This window comes from Malaclemys terrapin, chromosome 13 (genome assembly GCF_027887155.1).
Source record: "Malaclemys terrapin pileata isolate rMalTer1 chromosome 13, rMalTer1.hap1, whole genome shotgun sequence".
Taxonomy (NCBI): domain Eukaryota; kingdom Metazoa; phylum Chordata; order Testudines; family Emydidae; genus Malaclemys; species Malaclemys terrapin.
Window position 1 is genome coordinate 39,985,450 of NC_071517.1, and position 19,742 is coordinate 40,005,191.

At 53.0% G+C, this 19,742-nt stretch overlaps 2 protein-coding genes across 5 annotated transcripts in view; one reads left to right on the top strand and one right to left on the bottom strand.

Moving 5' to 3' along the window:
- The window catches only part of LOC128847462 (zinc finger protein 345-like), a 430,467-nt gene that overhangs the window by 156,471 nt on the left and 254,254 nt on the right, over positions 1–19,742 (bottom strand). The window lies entirely within an intron of this gene.
- Positions 9,691–17,768, top strand: LOC128847461 (zinc finger protein 883-like). Of its 4 annotated transcripts, none has more exons than XM_054046892.1 (5): positions 9,691–9,888; positions 11,604–11,694; positions 12,211–12,337; positions 12,875–12,988; positions 13,345–17,768. In XM_054046892.1, the coding sequence occupies exons 2-5, from the start codon at positions 11,668–11,670 to the stop codon at positions 14,964–14,966; spliced, it is 1,890 nt and encodes a 629-aa protein (XP_053902867.1). In that variant the 5' UTR covers positions 9,691–9,888; positions 11,604–11,667; the 3' UTR covers positions 14,967–17,768. The 4 variants fall into 4 exon arrangements, with proteins under 4 accessions (XP_053902867.1, XP_053902868.1, XP_053902866.1 ...); XM_054046891.1 differs by lacking the exon at positions 9,691–9,888 and adding an exon at positions 10,442–10,600 and having other exon boundaries at positions 13,348–17,768; XM_054046890.1 differs by lacking the exon at positions 9,691–9,888 and adding an exon at positions 10,443–10,600.

Below are 19,742 nucleotides of genomic sequence, written 5' to 3' on the forward strand. Positions count from 1 at the left end.
CACTTGGTGGTGGCAGCAATCCCAAGGCAAAAAAGAAATCTGTACCTTGGGGAAGTTTTAACCTAAGCTGGTAAGAATAAGCTCAGGGGGGTCTTTCATGCGGGTCCCCACATCTGTACCCCAGAGTTCAGACTGGGGAAGGAACCCTGACACCTGTGGTCCAGATTAACCCATCCCTGGGCTCTAGGCAAAACCCTTCATGTCTGCCCACTTCCAAGAGATCCCCTCTGTCCCTCTCCCACCTGGCTGCCCCAGATGGGCGCTGACTGCATCTCCCTGTCGCACACCTGGATGTGGGCAGCAAAGCTCCAGCTAGTCCCTGGTTCAGGGACTGGTGCTCTGCCCACTCAGGTTTGGCCCCATTGATGCCCCCCTCCCCATCATAATGTGGGAGGGGCACTGGGGGCCAAAATTGAGTGAGTGGCACTGTGACGTAGTGCATGGGATTATAGCCTCCTTCACTCAACTTCAGCCTTGGCACCGACCAGCTCTCAACACCACTCAGTCAATTTTGGCCATGTTTCTCCTGCCCTCGGCCTGAAATGGGGGCGAGCCTAAGCCAAAGCTGAGTGGGTAGCCAACACAGCTCCTTCTTACCCCTGTTGTGGGGCAGACTCCTAAGCATCCGTCCCCATCCCCCAGGCTCATTCCTAGGTTGCCTATGCCTTAATCTAGCCTGGACTTCCCTTGATCCCGATTCCCTCCAAGGTTGGGGACCGGGAAGGCAGGGAGGTGTGGGGGGAGTTGATTCAGTAGCTGTTCTATCTAGAGGGGTCTGGTCCCTGCTTGGACAGAGGAGACTGCACTCCATCTGTCTCTGTTTTTCATCCTGGGTCAGGAACTGCTGCCTCCACCACTGGGATCTGGGAGCCTGAATGGAGCAGCTGCTGAGCCCGGAGCAGGGTCTGTGCTGGGAATAGACTTTCATCAAAGCCCACTCTGTAGGGTGACCAGATAGCAAGTGTGAAAAATCAGGATGGGGTGGGGTGGGGGGGGGGGGGTAATTGGCGCCTATATAAAGCAAAACCCCAACTACTGGGACTGTTGCACTCACTATAAAATCAGGACATCTGGTCACCCTACCCCTCTGTGCACAGCACAAGTTTAGACCTTCACTGGGCCAGAGCAAGAGATCGACTCTGCAGTCCGGGGTTTGGGCACCCACCTGGGAGGGCCCAGTCCCGTTTCCCAAGGACTCTGTAATGACTGCTCCAAAGTCTCACAGGTTCCACAGGAGAAATTGAGGGACCACCCTCCCATCAGAAGATGCCATGGCCCGGTGGCAGGAGCACTGTCCTGGGAGCTGTGAGAGCCTCCTCTTCAAATCCTTTCTCCCCATCAGGCAGAGGGGTGAATTGAACCTGGGTTTCCCACATCAGTGTGACAGAACCATCTCATGGGCTGAGTTGAAGGGTGGAATCACCCCATGCTCCCCTCTTCTGGCTGCTTTGTGGGCAGCTGGGTGCCTGTCTCATTCTTTCTCACAAGAGCTTCAACACCCTGACGGCAGGACAGGGGATCCCAGCTGTGGATTCACAATCAGAGAGAGGCACCTCAATCTGGAAGGGCTGATATCCAGGAGAGTATGGGGAATTAGGACATGGCCTCCCCTCAGTATCTCCTCTTGGTTACTTTCTGCAGCTCCCTGCCTGTGCCTACTATGCTGGGTTTTGTGAATCCCATTCTTAGGTGCCTGTCTGGCCACATGCATTGGACTATAAGGTGGATAGAAAGCTGGCTATATCACCGGGCTCAATGGGTAGTGATCAACGGCTCCATGTCTAGTTGGCAGCCGGTATCAAGCAGAGTGCCCCAAGGGTTGGTCCTGGGGCTGGTTTTGTTCAATATCTTCATTAATAATCTGGAGGATGGGGTGGATTGCACCCTCAGCAAGTTTGCAGATGACACTGAACTGGGAGGAGCGGTAGATATGCTGGAGGATAGGGATAGGATACAGACGGACTTAGACAAATTAGAGGATTGGGCCAAAAGAAATCTTATGAGGTTCAACAAGGACAAGTGCAGAGTCCTGCACTTAGGACGGAAGAATCCCATGCACTGCTACAGACTAGGGACCGAATGGCTAGGCAGCAGTTCTGCAGAAAAAGACCTAGGGATTACAGTGGACGAGAAGCTGGATATGAGTCAACAGTGTGTCCTTGTTGCCAAGAAGACTAACGGCATTTTGGGCTGTATAAGTAGGGGCATTGCCAGCAGATCGAGAGACGTGATCATTCCCCTTTATTCGACATTGGTGAGGCCTCATCTGGAGTACTGTGTCCAGTTTTGGGCCCCACACTACAAGAAGGATGTGGAAAAATTGGAAAGCATCCAGTGGAGGGCAACAAAAATGATCAGGGGACTGGAACACATGACTTATGAGGAGATGCTGAAGGAACTGGGATTGTTTAGTCTGCAGAAGAGAAGAATGAGGGGGGATTTGATAGCTGCTTTCAACTACCTGAAAGGGGGTTCCAAAGAGGATGGATCTAGACTGTTCTCAGTGGTCGCAGATGACAGAACAAGGAGTAATGGTCTCAAGTTGCAGTGGGGGAGGTTTAGGTTGGATATTAGGAAAAACTTTTTCACTGGGAGGGTGGTGAAGCACTGGAATGGGTTACCTAGGGAGGTGGTGGAATCTCCTTTCTTAGAGGTTTTCAAGGTCAGGCTTGACAAAGCCCTGGCTGGGATGATTTAGTTGGGGATTGGTCCTGCTTTGAGCAGGGGGTTGGACTATATGACTTCCTGAGGTCCCTTCCAACCCTGATATTCTATGGTTCTGATTGTACAGGGAGCCTAGGTGATCAACTCAGGCTTTGTGAATCCTACTGTTCTTCCAGTGATTTTCTAGACATCTCAAATTTGGCCTTTGCATCACTAAAGTCCATTTGCTGAGCCAGGCCTTAGTGGCTACCATCAGCTGGCTCTTTATTCTACAAACACGTGCAGAACTGGTTGAAGCAGATGCGTCCACCCACGGGTCACCCATTTCCCCTTATAATTTTCCAATTTTCACCCAAATCATCCGCCATTTCTACATGGCTGCCTAAGACATTCCCTGAAATTTTTGAATTGATTAGATGCAGCAATCTGCATCGCTTCCTGTGGTGGGGCAGCTGCTCCACACAGACAGAAGAAGGGTTAAAGCAGCCTTGGAGAGGCTATGCAGAACCCAGCCAATGAGGAAAGGGCTTATTGGGAGAGCCAATCAAGGGAAGGCTTGTTGCAGCAGCCAATCAGAGCCAGTGAGGACTAGATATAAGGGGCTGCTCAGGAGCACAGAAGTCAGCCTCTCTCTCTCTCTGATGAGGAAGAAGGATTAGCTACCCAAGGGTGTGCCTACACTGGCAAGTTTCTATGCAACAAGTTGTGCTACTTTTATTAAAGCGTTGGCGTTAAACTGCTGTTGTATGTCCCCACTGTGCTCCTTGTGATGTTGGGGAGTGGATATGAGGGGTTTTGTTTAGAGCACAGAGGTGGGTTATCTGGACCATAGTAACCAGAGGAACCAAGTGGCAAAGCTCTGACAGCTCCATGACCTGAGTGAGGGGAGCAGAGCTGGGAGCTCTGGCCCAGGTCTAGTAGCCCATGAGTGTGGTGTGGAGACAAGACACCAGCTCCAACCAACTGCTCCCTGTGCCAGTCTGTTACCAGAACAAATCTCACACAGTGTGTCCCTTGCTCCTCGTCACTCCTGGATCCTCTGGAACAACCCTGAGTCTCCATAGAAACCCTGCTTTTCCCCCCCTCCCCGGGAACTGCAGGTCTCCTTTCTGTCCCCATTGATCCTGTGGTTTCTATGCAGGATGTCTACATAGTGCTGGGAGAAGCTGCCTGTACCCAGGGGAGATGGGGCCCCCAGGAGGCACTCCATCACCTATGTGTCCCTGATATTGGGAACTCTCTGGAACAATCCCCAGTCTCCATAGAAGACCCCCTTGTCCCCCACTCCCCAGGATGATGGAAGTCTCCTGTCTGTCCTCCCATTGATCCTGTGGCTTTTCTGCACGATGGCCCCAACTGTGCCTGGGGAGGTGGGGCCCCAGGGGTCAGGAGGCTGTAGATTGTTGGGTTTATCGCTAGGACCCAGGAGCAACTGGGAGGCGGCTCTGGGGGGAGTGATCGCAGTTGTGAGGTTTTACCCTTTTTAACAATGAATAACGGCTAAGTTTTTGTAATGGTACGGCATTTTTATTCTGTGTTCCGCAAAAGCGTATAGCAATCAATTCACTCTCGGGTACAGGCTTCTAAAGCATTGTGTTGCACGGATCTTGGGCCCAACATTGTACATGGATATAGCAGGGAAGCAACTCCAAAGCAGACGTGTTACTGCCCCTCATTGTCAAAGTGGTTCCTCAAAGCCTCTCTGATGTTAATAGCAGCCCTCTGGGCTCCTCTGACAGCCCTAGCATCTGGCTGCTCAAACTGTGCAGCCAAGCGCTCTGCCCCAATGCCTCACACCTGAGCAAACATTTCACCCTTAGATTCACACAGATTATGCGAAGTGCAGCGTGCGGCTATGACCATGGAATATTATTCTCTGTAAGGTCTAGCCTGCTATTGAGACACCTCCACTGCACTTTCAAATGGCCAAAGGCACATTCGACTACCATGCGGCACCTGCTCAGCCTGCTGTTAAAACGCTCCTTGCTGGTGTCCAGGTGCCCTGTGTAAGGTTTCATGAGCCAGGGCTGTAAGGGGTAAGGCAGGTCTCCCAGGATTACTATGGACATTTCCACATCCCCCACTGTGAATTTATGGTCTGGAAAGGAAGTCCCCTCCACCCTCCCTGCAGCTTTCTGTACAGGCCACTGTTCGTGAAGATGAGTGCGTCATGCACCTTTCCAGACCAGCCTGCACTGATGTCCGTGAAACGCCCCCAGTGCTCCACAAGTGCCTGCAACACCATGGAGAAGTATCCCTTCCTATTGATGTATTCAGAGGCAAGGTGATCTGGCGCTAAAATTGGAATGTGTGTGCCATCAATGGCACTGCAACCATTAGGGAAACCCATCTCTGCAAAGCCATCCACTGTGTCATGCACATTTCCCAGAGTCACGGTCCTCTGCGGCAGGTTGCGATTTCTTGCCCTGCACACTGGAGTAATACAACCCCAACAGTGGACTTTCCTACTCCAAAATGATTTGCGACTGACCGGTAGCAGTCTGGATTCACCAGCTTCCAAACAGCAATCGCAACACGCTTCTCGACCGGAAGGGCAGCTCTCAATCTGGTGTCCTTGCGCCGCAGGTTGGGGACCAGTTCAGCACATAGCTCCAGGAAGGCTGCTTTACTCATCCTGAAGTTCTGTACCCACTGATCGTCATCCCACACCTCCATGACAATGTGATCCCACCAATCAGTGCTTGTTTCCCTAGCCCAAAAGCAACGTTCTACCATATGCAGCTGCTCTGTGAACACATAAAGCACTGATAAGTTGCTGCTGTCCATATCACACTCGGGTGCCTTAGATTCATCCTCTGCTAACTTTGCGAGTAACTCTGCGAGTAACTGTGCTGCCATGTGCGATGTCCTCACGACAGCTAACAGCGCATAGGAGAGAAGTGTGGGATCCCTCCTCTCTCACTGCAGCTGCTGGCATGTGCTACAACAGAATGACAGTTGGAAAAACGGCGCGAAAAGAAGCCAGAGAACTTTGGAGGGGTGGGACACAAAGCGGTGCATGATGATACATTTTGTACATCCCATGATGTGCCGGGCTCCGTTTCCGCATTCCCCCAACCCCTAGTGACGGATGGTGTTGCCAGGCACTGTGGGATACATACCCACAGTCCATTGCTCTCCCTGTCTACAAAGGTGCCCCAAATGTGGACATGATCTGTCGACAGAGAGAGCAAATGTAAACATGTTTGGCGAATTTACTTTTTTTCCCTTGTCGACATTAGTTTCATCGACAAAACTTCCCAGTGTAGACAAGTCCTCTGTGGTGTAACCTGGGCTGTTATATGCTTTCCCTAGGCATCATTCAGCTAGGTGATGTGGATTTAACCCTTCAACATGTTGGGAGTGATACATAAGAACTCATTATGTCAAGGGACGGCTGATCGCGGCCCCCACTGGCCGCGGTTCACCATCCCGGGGCAATGGGGGCAGCAGGAAGCAGCGCGGGCGAGCGATGTGCTGGCCGCGGCTTCTCACCGCCCCCATCGGCTCGGGACGGCGAACCGCGGCCAGTGGGGGCCGCGATCGGCCGAATCTGCTGCTTCAGCAGGTAAATAAAAGTGGCCCGGCTCCCGCAGGCAAGGGCGGGGCAGCACGGTCGGACTCCGGAGGAGCCATTTGGGGGGACAAGGGACATGGCCGGAGGAGCGAATCAGCCAGGCTCCTCGGCCATCGCGCCTCACGCTCAGCGCAGCCGCCTCCTGCAGCGGCTCAGGGCTTGGCGGCCGAGCGCTCCACAGCTGGCGGCAGATCCCCTCTCCCCGGCAGCTTCCTGCTTCCCTCGGCCCAGAAGCAGGAAACTGCCGGGGAGAGGGGATCTGCCGCCAGCTGCGGAGCGCTCAGCCACTGAGCCCTGAGCCGCCACAGGAGGCGGCCACAGCAGCAGTGTTGGGGCCACGTGGGGCGTGATGGCCGAGGAGCCGGCCCCTTCGCTCCTCTGGCCGTGCCCGCTGCCCCCCCAATGGCTCCTCCGGAGTCCGACCGTGCTGCCCCCCCTTCCCAGCAGGACCCCAGCGGCGGCCCGGTAAGCACTGCTTTTGAAAAATGAACTGAGGGGAAGCGGCTGCTTCCCCTGAACCCCCCTAGCTATGCTACTGCCCGCGACCCCTTCTGCCTTCCCACAAGTCTTAGTGGCAAAAGAGAAAGAGGCGCTCTGTGGGGTAGCTGTCCAGAGTGCACTGCTCCGAATAGCGCCGCAAGTGCCGCAAGTGTGAACACGCTATTGTGCAGGCAGCGGTCAGTGTGAACACACAACAGCGGTTCTCCTTCAGCGCTCTCTGAGTGGCGCTGGAACTGCCGATGCTGTAACTTTGCAAGTTTAGACGTGTCCTTTGTCTGGCAAAACCGGTTTGTCAACCCTGTCTGGATTCAGACTTTAAAACAGATTCTGGTATATAAATGTAGTTCCTTAAGGATCATCTGCCTGCGCTTCTTGCCATGATCATGAGGAACAGTGTGACATGAGCCTTTATTAGAGACTGCCCATGACCCGTGGTGGATAAATACTATGAAAGCAATGCATGAGGAGTAGTGAGTTTGTCAGGCCTGATAGGAGTTGCCCTCATAGAAAAATGCACCCTTTTACAGTTAACACTGAAGGAGTCAGTGTCATACCCATGGGCGGCGGTGAAACCCCCCTTCAGGGAGGCTAGCCCCCCGGCCCCACCCCTTCCACCTGAGCCCCCACTCCTTCCAGCTCCCCTCATCTGCTGGAGCCCCGAGCCCCCACACCGCGGCTGGAGGAGCACTGGCCCATGCATCAGCCCGAGCCACCCTGAGCCGCCTGATCAGGCCACCCCGAAGAGGGGCCCAGCAAGTGGTGGGAACCTCCGGGGGGGTGGGGAAGTGGAGAGGAGGGACTCACCAGACAGAGTGCGGGTGGTGGAGGGCTCGGGGAAGAGGCGGAAAGCAGGTGGGACCACCACAGCCCAGGCATACATTGGCAGCTGTGCCAGGGGAGACTTACCCTCCCCTGGTCTATTATATCTGCTGTGCATGCTCAGACCAGAGCTGCCAATTCTTCAGCTTTTCTGACTCTTCTAGGGGTCTGTGGGGAAAATGTTTCATCTCCAAGGGAAATCCCCTCTGGCTGGCATTTCCCATTTGCCTGCCTCCTGCTGAAGGAGAGTCAATCTGCCCTGGGGGGCATTTTTTTTTTTTTGCACTTCTCCCCCACTGACATAGCTGCTGCCACTCGTTGAGGGTGGATTAATTAGCTCTCCCACTGGCTTAGAGCAGGTACACTAGAGCAGCATTTCTCAAATGTGGCCACCATGGCTGCATGCGGCGACCAGGGGCTTTTCTTGGGGCCACAGCCTCCTGGGTGGTAATTTGTGGGGAGAGGGGGCAAAGCCTTCTGGAGCCACAAATGCTGGAGGAGCAGGAAGCCAGTGTGAGTTCCCCATCTTGTTGGGGGCTGTGGGGCTTGGGTTTCCAGCTTTAGCCCTGTGGTGGTGGGTGGCAGGCTCCAGCTCTGGCCCCGGACTCAACCCCCCACCCTCCAATCACCCCTGCCCCCCACTGCCTCCTCTGGCCCCGGGCTCTGGCCATGTGGCAGCAGACTCTGGACCTCAGCTGCAGGGCTTTGGGCGCTGGGCTCACTCCCCCCACCATCGCTGCTGGCCCCCGCTGCCGCCCTACCCACTTCCCATCCCGGGCTTAATTTGTCCCCCAGCTGCTGGTCTGAGTAAGTCTGCTGTGAAAATTGATATTTGTATGTTTGTTAATCACTTTTTGTTGCCTCCCAGCTCACTAGCAAGTCTGCTGCTCTGAAATGTGATATTAACGAACATGCAAACATCACTTTTCACAGAAGCAGACTTACCAGCTAACAAGTCTTTTTAAAAACTGTGTTTCTATTCTGTGTAAGTCCAGTAAAGAATAGAGGCAACTCAACTGTATATTATTGTATTATTCTCTAAAAAAAACCCTACAAAATAAACTACAATGATTTGGACCTGGATATGTGCATACTTATTTGTTTTTCATAAAGTGAATTAAGTATTTTAGGAAAAATTGTCAGAGTGGCCACCAGTGGGAGTTGATGGCCATGCTCAGAGGCCACCACATACTTGTGAGAACCCCTGCACTAGAGAGCATAGAGTGGCATGGCTGCATCAGTAACCATAGCCTAAGAGTGTTATCTAATATCTTGATTTCTTTTTGGCCTAGCAAAACGAGGCCCCGCACTTAACTCGGTGGCACTGGTCTGTTTCGATGGCTGCATCTGATCAATTCCAACATTTCAGGGGATTTTCTAGGTGGCCATCAGGAGAAGGTGGATGATTTTGGTGACAATGAGAAAACCATGAGGGGGGAAATAGGGGACAATCCTGAGTGGGCAGAGCACCAGTCCCTGACCCAGAGCAACAGGAGATTTGCTGCTGACCTCCAGGTGCCCGACAGGGAGCTGCAGTCAGTGCCCACATGGGGGAGGCAGCCAGGACATGGGCAGAGGGAATCCCTGGGTCGGGGGCAGACATGAGGGGGTTTAAATAGAGCCCAGGGGCGGATTCCTCTGAACCAACAATTACCCAAAGGAACCAAGTGGCAAAGCTCTGACAGCTCCATGACCCGAGCGAGGGGAGCAGAGCCGGTAGCTCCAGTCCAGGGCTGGTAGCCAGTGAGTGTGGTGTGGAGACAAGAGACCAGCTCTGACCAACTGCTCCCTGTGCCAGTCTGTTACCAGAGCTTCCCTGACTCCCTGTCAGCCCTGGATTCTCTGGATCAACCCCATCTCCGTAGAAACCCCCCTTTTCCCTCCGCCCCGGATCTGCAGGTCTCCTTTCTGTCTCCATAGATCCTGTGGCTTCTATGCAGGATGCCTGCATAGTGCTGGGAGAAGCTGCCCGTGCCCAGGGGAGGTGGGGCCCCCAGGGGGCAGGGTCTATGGCAGGCGGCTGCAGCGCGATGGGTTTATCGCTAGGACCCAGGAGCAGCTGGGTGGGAACAATGGCCGGGCTCCCTGTATCCCGGCGCCAGGAAGTGACTCGCAGCCGCTGCGGTGACTCTGACTCCCGGCGAGATCCCCGAGCCCCGGCGGCTGGTGCTGGGAGCCCGGAGCCCGGGCTGCAGCCGGGAGAGGGGAATCTCCAGCAGGGCCCTTCCCGCTGCTCCCCAGGAGCCTCTCCCAGGGCAGAGCCCCCAGCCCGGCCAGGCCCCTTCCCGGCCCGGCCCCTGCCCCAGGGGGCCCCGCTCGGAGGGAAGGTAAGAGAGACCCCCCCCCCCATCCTGCCCTGGGCCCAGGAAAGCTGCCACCAGCTCCCGGTGTGTGCGGGGTGGGGGGAGCCAGGCCGGGCCGTGCTGGGGCTGGGACAGACACACGTGGGGGGAGCCGGGAGGGGGCTGAAGAGGGGCGGGGTGTGTGGCCAAGGGGGGAACAGGGAAGTGTGAGGTTAGGGGCAGGATGGGATGGGGGGCAGGTGGCACTGAAGGGAGGATGGGGTGTTGTGGGGGGAATTATGGGGCTGAGGGGAACGAGGCTGGAATGGAGGGAAGATGTGAGGGGGGGTCACTGCGAGGGAAAAGGGGGATGTGGGGAAGGGAGGCTGGGGGGAGACTGAGATCTAGAGGAGACTGGTGGGGGAAGGGAGAGCCCAGGGGCAGGGAGACAGCAGAGGGGTTGGAGAGATACAAGGTAGTTCCCCCACTCCATGGGGTAAGGGAGGGTGAGGGGGCTGCCCTGCCCAGCGGCCAGTGGGGATTTGTTTCCCTAGAAATGGCCAAACCAGCAGTGTGGGGTGGGCAGAGTGACCGTCTGTCCCGATTTGGGCAGGACAGGCCTGAAGTGCAGAGTTCAAGTCCCGGTCCTGGGCTGAATGACTCTGGGACACCATTTGTCCCGGATTCCCGGTGCCAGGGCTCTGCGCCTGCCCGAGGCTTGGGCAGCACCAGCCTGTTCCCCGTTGGCAGGGCTGAGGTGAGCTATGAGGCTTTGCCCCTTACTCCTCCTCCTTCCCTGAGGCCCCGTCTCCTGGCCAGGCCAGAAACCAGAGTCAGGCCATAACAAGAGCCACTCAGGGACCCCAGGCTGCTTTGAGGAGCCCCAGAGCCTCCACCTACCCTGGGCAGTGCACGCTGGGCGGTGGGGATACAGTCTGGGGGATGTTCTCTCACATCCCAGCCCCCTGCACAGGTGGGTCCGGGATCCCCATAGTGGCCTGGGCTCCCTGAGCAGCTCTTATCATTCCATGGCCCGGCTCTAGGCTCTGAGGGGTAAAGAGCAGAAGCAGGGGGTCCGGCCTCGAGGGAGAGGTGGGGCGAAGTCACAGAGGGGGTTGCGGCTCCTGCATGTGTGCTCCTTTTGAAAGGTGGTCACCCTAAGGGTAGGGGGTGGGCAGGCGACTTCCCCCGTAGGGTCAAGAATTTACAAGGCAAATATCCACCCACAACCTTTCCCCCCACATACCCTGCTCCCAATTTCATATTTGTGTTTAAAGACAATCTCATCATTTGGGGGGTCTGACTCCTGGGCTGACAGGACTGAACAGGGGCAGGATTCTGTGTCCAACCAGAGTCACCGCGAGCCTCAAGGAGTGGAATTGGGGTTTGGTTTGGTTCGGTTCAGTGGCAGTTGGTGTGTTCAGTTCTGGTTTAAGACATCCCAATACAGTTCTGTTACCAGTCAGTGTTCGGTTCTTGTTCAAAACAGTCCAAAAATGTTTCTGTTAGCAGGCAGTTCCCCAGAAGAGGTGGGTGGGAGCGAGCAACCTGTTGCTTGCTTCAGTGGGGAACTGAATTTGGGGCATGGGGCCTGCCTCAGGTGGGGCAATTGGAGGGAGAAGCTGCTCCAAGGGGTGGGGACGGGTGAGAGGAGGCCTGTCTAAAGGGAAGAAGGGGCATCTCTCTGCAGGGAGAGGGGGTGTGACATGGACTCAAGCCCCTTCTGAAACCTCTCCCCTTTGCCCCTCTTGCCCTGACAGGCTGAGGAATCACGTCCACATTTCACTCCAGATCGTCCCGTCTTCCAGGAGACAGGGAACGGAAATGGCTGTGATGGAACCAGCTCTGCAGGTGGGGGTGATGTAGAGGGGGAGGGACAGGAAAGACACAGGATGAAACAGGGAGGGAACATGGTGTGTAAACTCTCTGTGACACATTGAACCCGGGCCTGATTTTCTAAAAAAGTCCCATTGTCGGGGGGGGATTCCCCCATTTCTGAAACAGGAAACACCCCCCTGGGAAAGGCTGGGAAAACTGACCAGACTCCCAGTGCTGGAGCCTGGACCCACTACCCAGAAGCTGCTGTGAAATATGAAGGGAAGCTGTGGGGATTCCTGTCCCTGGCTCAGAGCTCTGCTTCCAGTATCAGCCTGTGGCTGGCAGGCATGTGGGAAATGAGAAGATCCTGCCCTGCTCCATGTGCTGGGGAGGACAAGGAGCTCTCACCTTCTTCTCACCCCCTGAAGCCTCCTGGCTGCTCTGAGCAGGGTGGGGGTGGGATTCTGTTTTTCTGGGCCTCCTCCCCTATAAATAGTGGGATTGTGGCTGGGGCAGCAGGTGCTGAGTATGAGATACTTGTTGTTTCAGATGCCGGTGACCTTCGAGGAGGTGGCTGTGTATTTCACCCAGGGGCAGGGGGCTCTGCTGGACCCCTCTCAGAGAGCCCTCTACAGGGACGTCATGCGGGAGAACTACGAAATGGTGATCTCGCTGGGTAAGGGATTCCCGTCCCCTCGGTTATGGAGAAGCCTTGGGGTCTGCATATCTGACTCTGGTCAGGTTCTTCCCTGGCCAGTTGGATTGGAGGGAGAGGGTCGCATGGTCCACAGCTCCAGTGTGAGAGACACTTTCATCTCCACACCTCCTTCCATGGAACAGGGGAGTCAGGAACCTAATGGACAGACTAATTCATCCCCATCTCTCCAGCTTTCAAGGGGCCAGAAACAGGGGATTGTCCTGCCTGTATTATTTCTCCTTCACACACCGTTCACCATCCCTCTTGGGACTAGCTCCAGCCGTGGGGAGGGCTCTAGGTTCTGCAGGCTTGGAAATAGGCAGGAGTTTAACACCCAAACTGTGTGTGTGTCAGTAAGTCCCCCAAAGCGCACCTATCCTGAGACCTCCAAGTGAGGGTGTAACAACACCTCCCTCCCAGCCCCCAGATCTCTGCTGCTCCCAAGGGGTCTGAGTTACCAAACTCAGGAATGTTCCTTGTCATAAATGACCTTGCCTGATTTCACCCCCCGAGCAGGGTTTCCCATTCCCAAACCTGACCTGATCGCCCGTCTGGAACGAGGGGAAGAGCCGTGGGTCCCTGATCTCCAGGCTGCCAAGGAAAGGGAACGCCCAAGAGGCACCTGCACAGGTGAGGAGTAAGGGAAACTGAGACAGAAACATCTAGAGAACGAAGGAAAAAACTGGGACTCCCAAAATGTGCCATGAGTGAGGGCCCTCAGTTCTGCCTCATCTCACCCAGGTGAGGGCTGCAGTCAGCAGGTGTCGTATCATCAAGCAAAATATCAGTCACAGCTTCCCACCCATCCTCTTGGCTGTCGGGAATGTCCTCCCTGACTTGGTGTTTGGGTGGGATGTGGCTGCAGAACCCAATGTCTCAATCTCCCAAACAGTCACTGTGTTGTTTGTTACCCCTCTGCTATTCCCCTTTCTGTCCTATCTCCCCAGCACTGGCAGTGACTCCTGTCTGGATTCTCTCTCCCCCAGCAGGTAATAAGACAGTGAGTGAGAACAAGGAGGAGAATCAGCAGCAGGAAAGTCCTAGGAAAGAGGAACCACAGGAGACTTTTTTGAGAAGAGCTGAAGGGAATTTTTCCCAGTGCTTGAAACAGGGAAATGCCTGGGGAGATCAACACAGGTCAGAGATGCAACTGGGAAACTATCCCAGGAAGAAACTGGATGAATCCATTCAACGTGGTGGAAGATGTAAGGATCCCAAGGAAACCACAGTCCAGCAGACAAGTTACAATGAAGAGAAACCCTATAAATGCCTCGAGTGTGGGAAAAGATTCCGTTTCAGTGCAAACCTTCTTAAACATTGGAGGACCCACACAGGAGAGAAGCTCTATAAATGCCTGGACTGTGGGAAAAGCTTCAGTGAGAAGTCAAACCTTATTATACATCAGAGATTGCACAAAGGAGAGAGACCCTATAAATACCTGGAGTTCGGGAGAAGTTTTAGTCAGAGGTCACTCCTTCTTACACATCAGAGACTGCACACAGGAGAGAGACCCTATAGATGTCTTGAGTGTGGGAAAAGTTTCAGTTTGAAATCAACCCTTAATAGACATCAGAAAACACACACAGGAGAGAAACCGCATAAATGCTTGGACTGTGGGAAAACTTTCAGTCAGCGCTCAAACCTTATTAAACATAGGGGAATCCATACAGCAGAAAGACCGTATAAATGCGTGGATTGTGGGAAAACTTTCGGTCAAAGCTCGTACCTTATTAAACATAGGAGAATCCACACAGGAGAAAGACCGTATAAATGCCTTGAGTGTGGGAAAAATTTCATTCGTCACTCAAACCTCACTAAACATAGGAGAATCCACACAGGCGACAAACCCTACGAATGCAACGACTGTGGGAAAAGTTTCATTGAGAGAACAAAACTTACTAGACATCAGGCAGTCCACACAGGAGAGAAACCCCATAAATGCTTGGACTGTGGGAAAACTTTCAGTCAGAAGTCACAACTTCTTATACACGGGAGACTGCACACAGGAGAGAGACCTTATAAATGCCTTGAGTGTGGGAAAAGTTTTAGTCAGAGCTCAAATCTTATTACACATCAGCGAACCCACACAGGAGAGAGACCTAATATATGCCTTGAGTGTGGGAAAAGTTTTAAGCACAGTTCATCCCTAATTAATCATAGGAGAATCCACACAGGAGAGAGACCCTATAAATGCCTTGAGTGTGGGAAAAGTTTTATGGAAAGTTCATCTCTTACTAAACATGGGAGAATCCACACAGGAGAAAGACCCCATAAATGCCTCGAGTGTGGGAAAGGTTTTATAGAAAGCTCATCCCTTACTAAACATGGGAGAATCCACACAGGAGAAAGACCTTATAAATGCCTTGAGTGTGGGAAAAGTTTCAGTTTGAAATCAACCCTTAATTCACATCAGAAAACCCACACAGAAGAGAAACCCCATAAATGCTTGGACTGTGGGAACACTTTTGCTAGGCACTCATCCCTTATTAAACATGGAAGAATCCACGTGGGAGAGAGACCTTATAAATGCCTTGATGGTGGGAAAAGCTTCAGTAAGAGCTCCGAGCTCACCAAACATCAGAAAATCCACAAGGGTGAGAGATCCTAGAAATAGCTTGACTGCAGGAAAAGATTCAATTTAACTTCACACATCAGTGACCCACACAAAAGAATGTGGGGGAAGTTTCATTTGGTGCTCCCGGAGTATCCGGCACCTGCAAATCCGCACAGAGAAGAAACATCTGAGAGGTTCTCAGTGTGGAAAATGCTTCAAGTGGAGCTAACACCATGTTGGACATCAGAGACTCCTCTGCACAGCAGGGAAATTCTGTCAGTCCCCTGACTAGGGCTGGCCGTGGCGACCAACCCGTTTCCTCGTTCCCATACACATCAGGGGCGTTTCACTCCCAAGGGTCCATCTACCCATCGCTGGGGTGAGGATCCAGCAGCCGAGTAGCAGCTGGTCAGTGACAGATTCCCCAGACAGAGGAGGAGAAGCCCCCATCAGACCCTCCTCCCTGCAGCAGTCCTGGCCGCTGACTTGATGGGCCACAGGTCGGGGAAGGGAAAGAAAGAAATTTCTCCAGATGCTCCCTCTGCCTGGCTAAAGTCCCCCCCCCTCTCCCTTCCCCTCCCAGCCAGGATCCCCCTGCCATGGAGATGAGGAGAAGGACACTTGGGCCAGGCCCCACCTTCACTTCAGACACCTGTCCCCATCCCCCACCAACCCCTGGGCTGGGCTCCCCCACTTACCTGGAGCTGTTCCCTGCAGGGTGAGTGTACCCGGGGCAGGAAACTCCTCCCCTCCCCAAATCCCCGAGGGCGCTGGGCTCCAGGGGATCAAATATTGAGGGAACAGACCAATAGGTTAGGGGGAGGAAACGGGATTGAATGGCTGGGGCTGGGGGAGCTGGGAAGCAGGGGGAGCTGGGTGCTGGGGCTATCGAGTGTTTGGGGATGATAGGATAAGAGGCGTGGGAGAGCACAGGGGTAGAGAGGTGCTGTCTCTCCTCACTCACCCCCTCTGCCCCTTCTCCCTGCCCCCTCTGCATTCAGACAGCACCACTGAGAGGGGCTGATTCCCACAGGGCCTTTTGTGGGAGGCCTGGAAATCCCACCTCTGCCTCCACAGCATCAGCCTCCGAGCGTCTGTCTATGGCAGGAATCATGGTCAGGATCAGCCAGCTCATCTTTGTGACCCTGCACTGGATTCCCTAGTGTAAACTCACCCTGAGCATTTTATGTGTAAGACTGATATTGTGTCATGGATATTTTTACTAAAAGTCATGGACAGGTGATAGGCAATAAGAAATATTCACGGAAGCCCGTGACCTGTCCAGGAATTTTACTAATAATATCCATGACCAAATGGGGAGGGAGAAGGCTCCAGCACCCATTGCTGCTGGGGCTCTGGGATCTCGCGAGGGCTCTGTCTGGGAGCTCTCAGGTCCCTGCACTGTTCACGGCTCAGAGCTCCTGGCCCGCCCGCTGCCTGTGGCATCCGGGAGCGGTGGGGGGCCCCAGCCGCCCACGGTGACTCAAAGCCCTGGGGGCCACCCACGATGGTTGGGAGCTGTGGGATACCCACACAGCCTGCAGCAGCTCAGAGCTCCGGGGGGCAGCTCTCGGCTGCCATGGGTGACAGGAGGACCCTGCAGCTCCAAGCCGTCATGGGCTGAAGTCACAGAGATCTCTGGAAGTCACAGACTCCGTGACTTCTGCGAATCCATAACAAGATCGTACCTTTACTTACGTGTTCTGACCCCCTGCCATTCGCAGGGTGATCATTAGTCCCTGAGTTCCTCCTTTGGGGCTGGATTGTCTCATTCCCAGATAGTCTCACATTACTCCAGGCCGTGCTGAAAAGCATTTAGGTGTTTGTACATTTTCTCCCTTATGGACCAGAATTAACTAGATGCTAAAAAAGTGGGAGCAGGACAGTAAAAGGTGGTGTTTTAACTTCTGTGCTAATTTAGGGCAGTGGGGTGAGTCTGAGGGATTTCCTCCTTCCCCCAGCACCATCACGCTCCACTCTCGATAGAGCAGCCTCTGTCCAAGTGATGGAGAGTTTTATCCTGTCTCCATCCTATCCCTCCACCTTCCAAGGTGTCACTTACCACCGTGTCCCTGGTTCTCCATGTTTAGGAATCACAGTTTTGATGTCTATGATCTTAAGTCAGACTCCTGAGTGCTGGAGAAGGAAGTATCACACACCTGGGAGTGGGCGGGGAAACCCCAATGAGCCTCAAAGCACAATTTGACCTTTCAGAACGTATAGCCCTGTTTCCATCTATTGGTAAAATTGCTTCCCGACCTTTTTCTAGGCTAATCCAGATCATTTGTAGATGGGAAGGTTTTTTATATATTTTTTTCTCATTCTTTAATTATATTGATGCTAAAACTTTTGCAACTAATACAACCAAATAATGAGGTGAGAAATGAAGCCCTTTTAGCCACTTCAGAAGAAAATAGGTACCATTTTCCTCCCTGATTTTGAGTCTTAAAGGATTCTCTGAGATTTCACTTTATGAATGTGGAAGTGTTTTATAGGCCACCCTAGACTGTGGGTTTTTCTCTTCGTGAAGGTCGTTAGGTCACATACTTTGATATTGGTTTAGTTTGACAGGATGTAGCTCAGATTTGTTGAGGAATTCATGAGACAAATGGTCATTTGCCAAAATCGTCCTTTTTTAGCTGTTGTTCTAATCTTTATCTAACCCTTTGTCATGAGATTTTTGTGTGTGGTTTGAACAATGACAGTGGTCAGTATCTCTCAGCACAAACACTGATGGTGCGAGCTAACGTCACACTGCGAGAGGCTGAGACTGAAACGGGATATGAAGTTACTGCCTGATCCCTGCAGAGATGTGAGATACCATCGGGAGCCGGAGAAGGTGGGGGGAACAGAGCTGGGAAACTGCTGGGTTTGCTCCTCAGAGACAGATGGCTGAAGCTCAGAACTGTGAACTCGCTGCACCAGTGCCAGAGAGAAACTAGAATTGGACTGTGAGTGACGTGTGAAGTTACGCCTGAGCTCTAAAGGGCCGTGAACAACATCCCAAAAAGAATGATGGAGGAGGGGCAGCATCTCCCTATTGCGAAGATGCCGAGGTTGAGTGCAGGCAAGAAGAGAGCCAGGGATGTCAACAGACCCGGGCCAGCCTTGAAGCCAGGCCAACACCCAGCATGGAGGCCAGAGGGAGATGGGGAACCTGACAGCGCAGTTGGTCACTGTGACACTGCATCCCGTATTCCTCATAGAGATACTATTATGATATGGTTGTGGCATAACTATGATGTATTTTATACACGATAGGTCATGTGAGATATTGAAAAGGTTATGATTCACTGAATATGATTATCCTATTTGTAGGTGTGTATCATTTTTGTATCTAAAGTTAGGAATATTGACTGTGTATCTGTATTACAAATGTGTTTACACCTGGGGAACGCCCACTAAGCAAAAGATTGTCAGTCTAAATGGCTGGCTGGGAAGGGCCATTAGGGAGAACAATAGGTCTTCAACAAAGCTAATCTCCCACCAGCTTCCTGAGGAAGCTACAAACCACCTCCAACTCATGGCTGCTGTGATGCTACAGAGTCATGTGACCAGATCACCTAGTACTGGACTCCATCTTGGAAAACCAGTGTGTTTCCACTGAAAGGCATGGGAACCAAGCTTGGCGACAAAGGGTTCCCACCATATGCAGGGGAGTGACATCATCATGGTTCTTCCCTTACCCCCTGCCCAAAGGAGACTCTGGGAAACACCTAAGGAACAAGGACTGAAGTGGGGGGAAGTGCTGAACCCAGGCTAGAGGGATTTCTAGCCTGTGAAAGGAATACCTGGGGATTTTAAGCTGCAAACAAGTGCAGCTTGCCCCTTAGGAATCTCTGAAACCAGCTTAAATAATCATTTAGGGTGAGAAGTTGCTATTCATATCCAATCTCTTTAGTATATTAAGCTTAGATTGTGTTTTGTTTATTTACTAGGTAATCTGCTTTGAGCTGTTTGCTATCCCTTAAAATCTATCTTTTGTAGTTAATAAACTTGGTTTTGCTTTATCTAAAACCAGTGTGTGGGGAAGACATAACTTGGGGCAGAAAGCTGTGTATATTCCTCTCCACATTGAGGGAGGGGGTGAATTTCAGGAGCTTACACTGTACAGTTCCCTGTGCAACGCAGGATGGTATAATTTTGGGTTTCAACTCCAGAACAGGGTGCGTGGCTTAGGAACTCTCTGGTGCCTTAGCTGTGCCTTCCCATGCAGAGCTGATCACAGAGTCTGTATGAACTCAGCTGGGTGTGTCCCTACCTGTATGTGTGACGCCTGGGAGAGGGCCTGGCAGGCTGATCACAGCAGTACAGTGTATAGGGAGCACAGGCTGGTTGGATAGAGGGGCTCAGTGGTACCCCAGTTCTAGATGGCACCCTAGGAGAAACCTGTCACAACCCCCTCCCCATCTACTGCAGTGTCCTGCGTGGAGACAAGAGAGACTGTCTGTGCTCCACTCACCCCACACTGCATCTCTCTTGTGACTAACCCCCTGTACCTCATGTTAACCACTTCAAGTCGGTTATGATATATTGTATATAAAGAGTGCCCGGTGAAGAATCAATTGGAAAACTGATTTGTTAGTCTCTAAGGTGCCACAAGTACTCCTGTTCTTTTTATTGAAATGTGTGTAACACCACTGCATGTAGAATGGTGAGATTTTACTATATGTTTGTTACTAGAGTGACCATATTCAAGGTCCCCAAAAAGAGGACACTGAGGGGTAGGGAGCTGGGGGGGTGCGGTGGGAGTATTCATGAGGTGAAGGCAGTGTCGGTCGCTGTCACAGTGGCAGGGTGCTGGCACAAGCCCAGAACGTAACAACAGGC

What these genes read in the sequence shown, in the direction of transcription:
- LOC128847461 (XM_054046890.1), top strand. Translation starts at nt 10,500, where the DNA reads ATGACTCTGGGACACCATTTGTCCCGGATTCCCGGTGCCAGGGCTCTG. An exon ending in TGATGGAACCAGCTCTGCAG is followed by an intron (nt 11,695 to 12,210) that starts GTGGGGGTGATG and finishes TTGTTGTTTCAG; the next exon opens with ATGCCGGTGACCTTCGAGGA. An exon ending in CGAAATGGTGATCTCGCTGG is followed by an intron (nt 12,338 to 12,874) that starts GTAAGGGATTCC and finishes CCCCCCGAGCAG; the next exon opens with GGTTTCCCATTCCCAAACCT.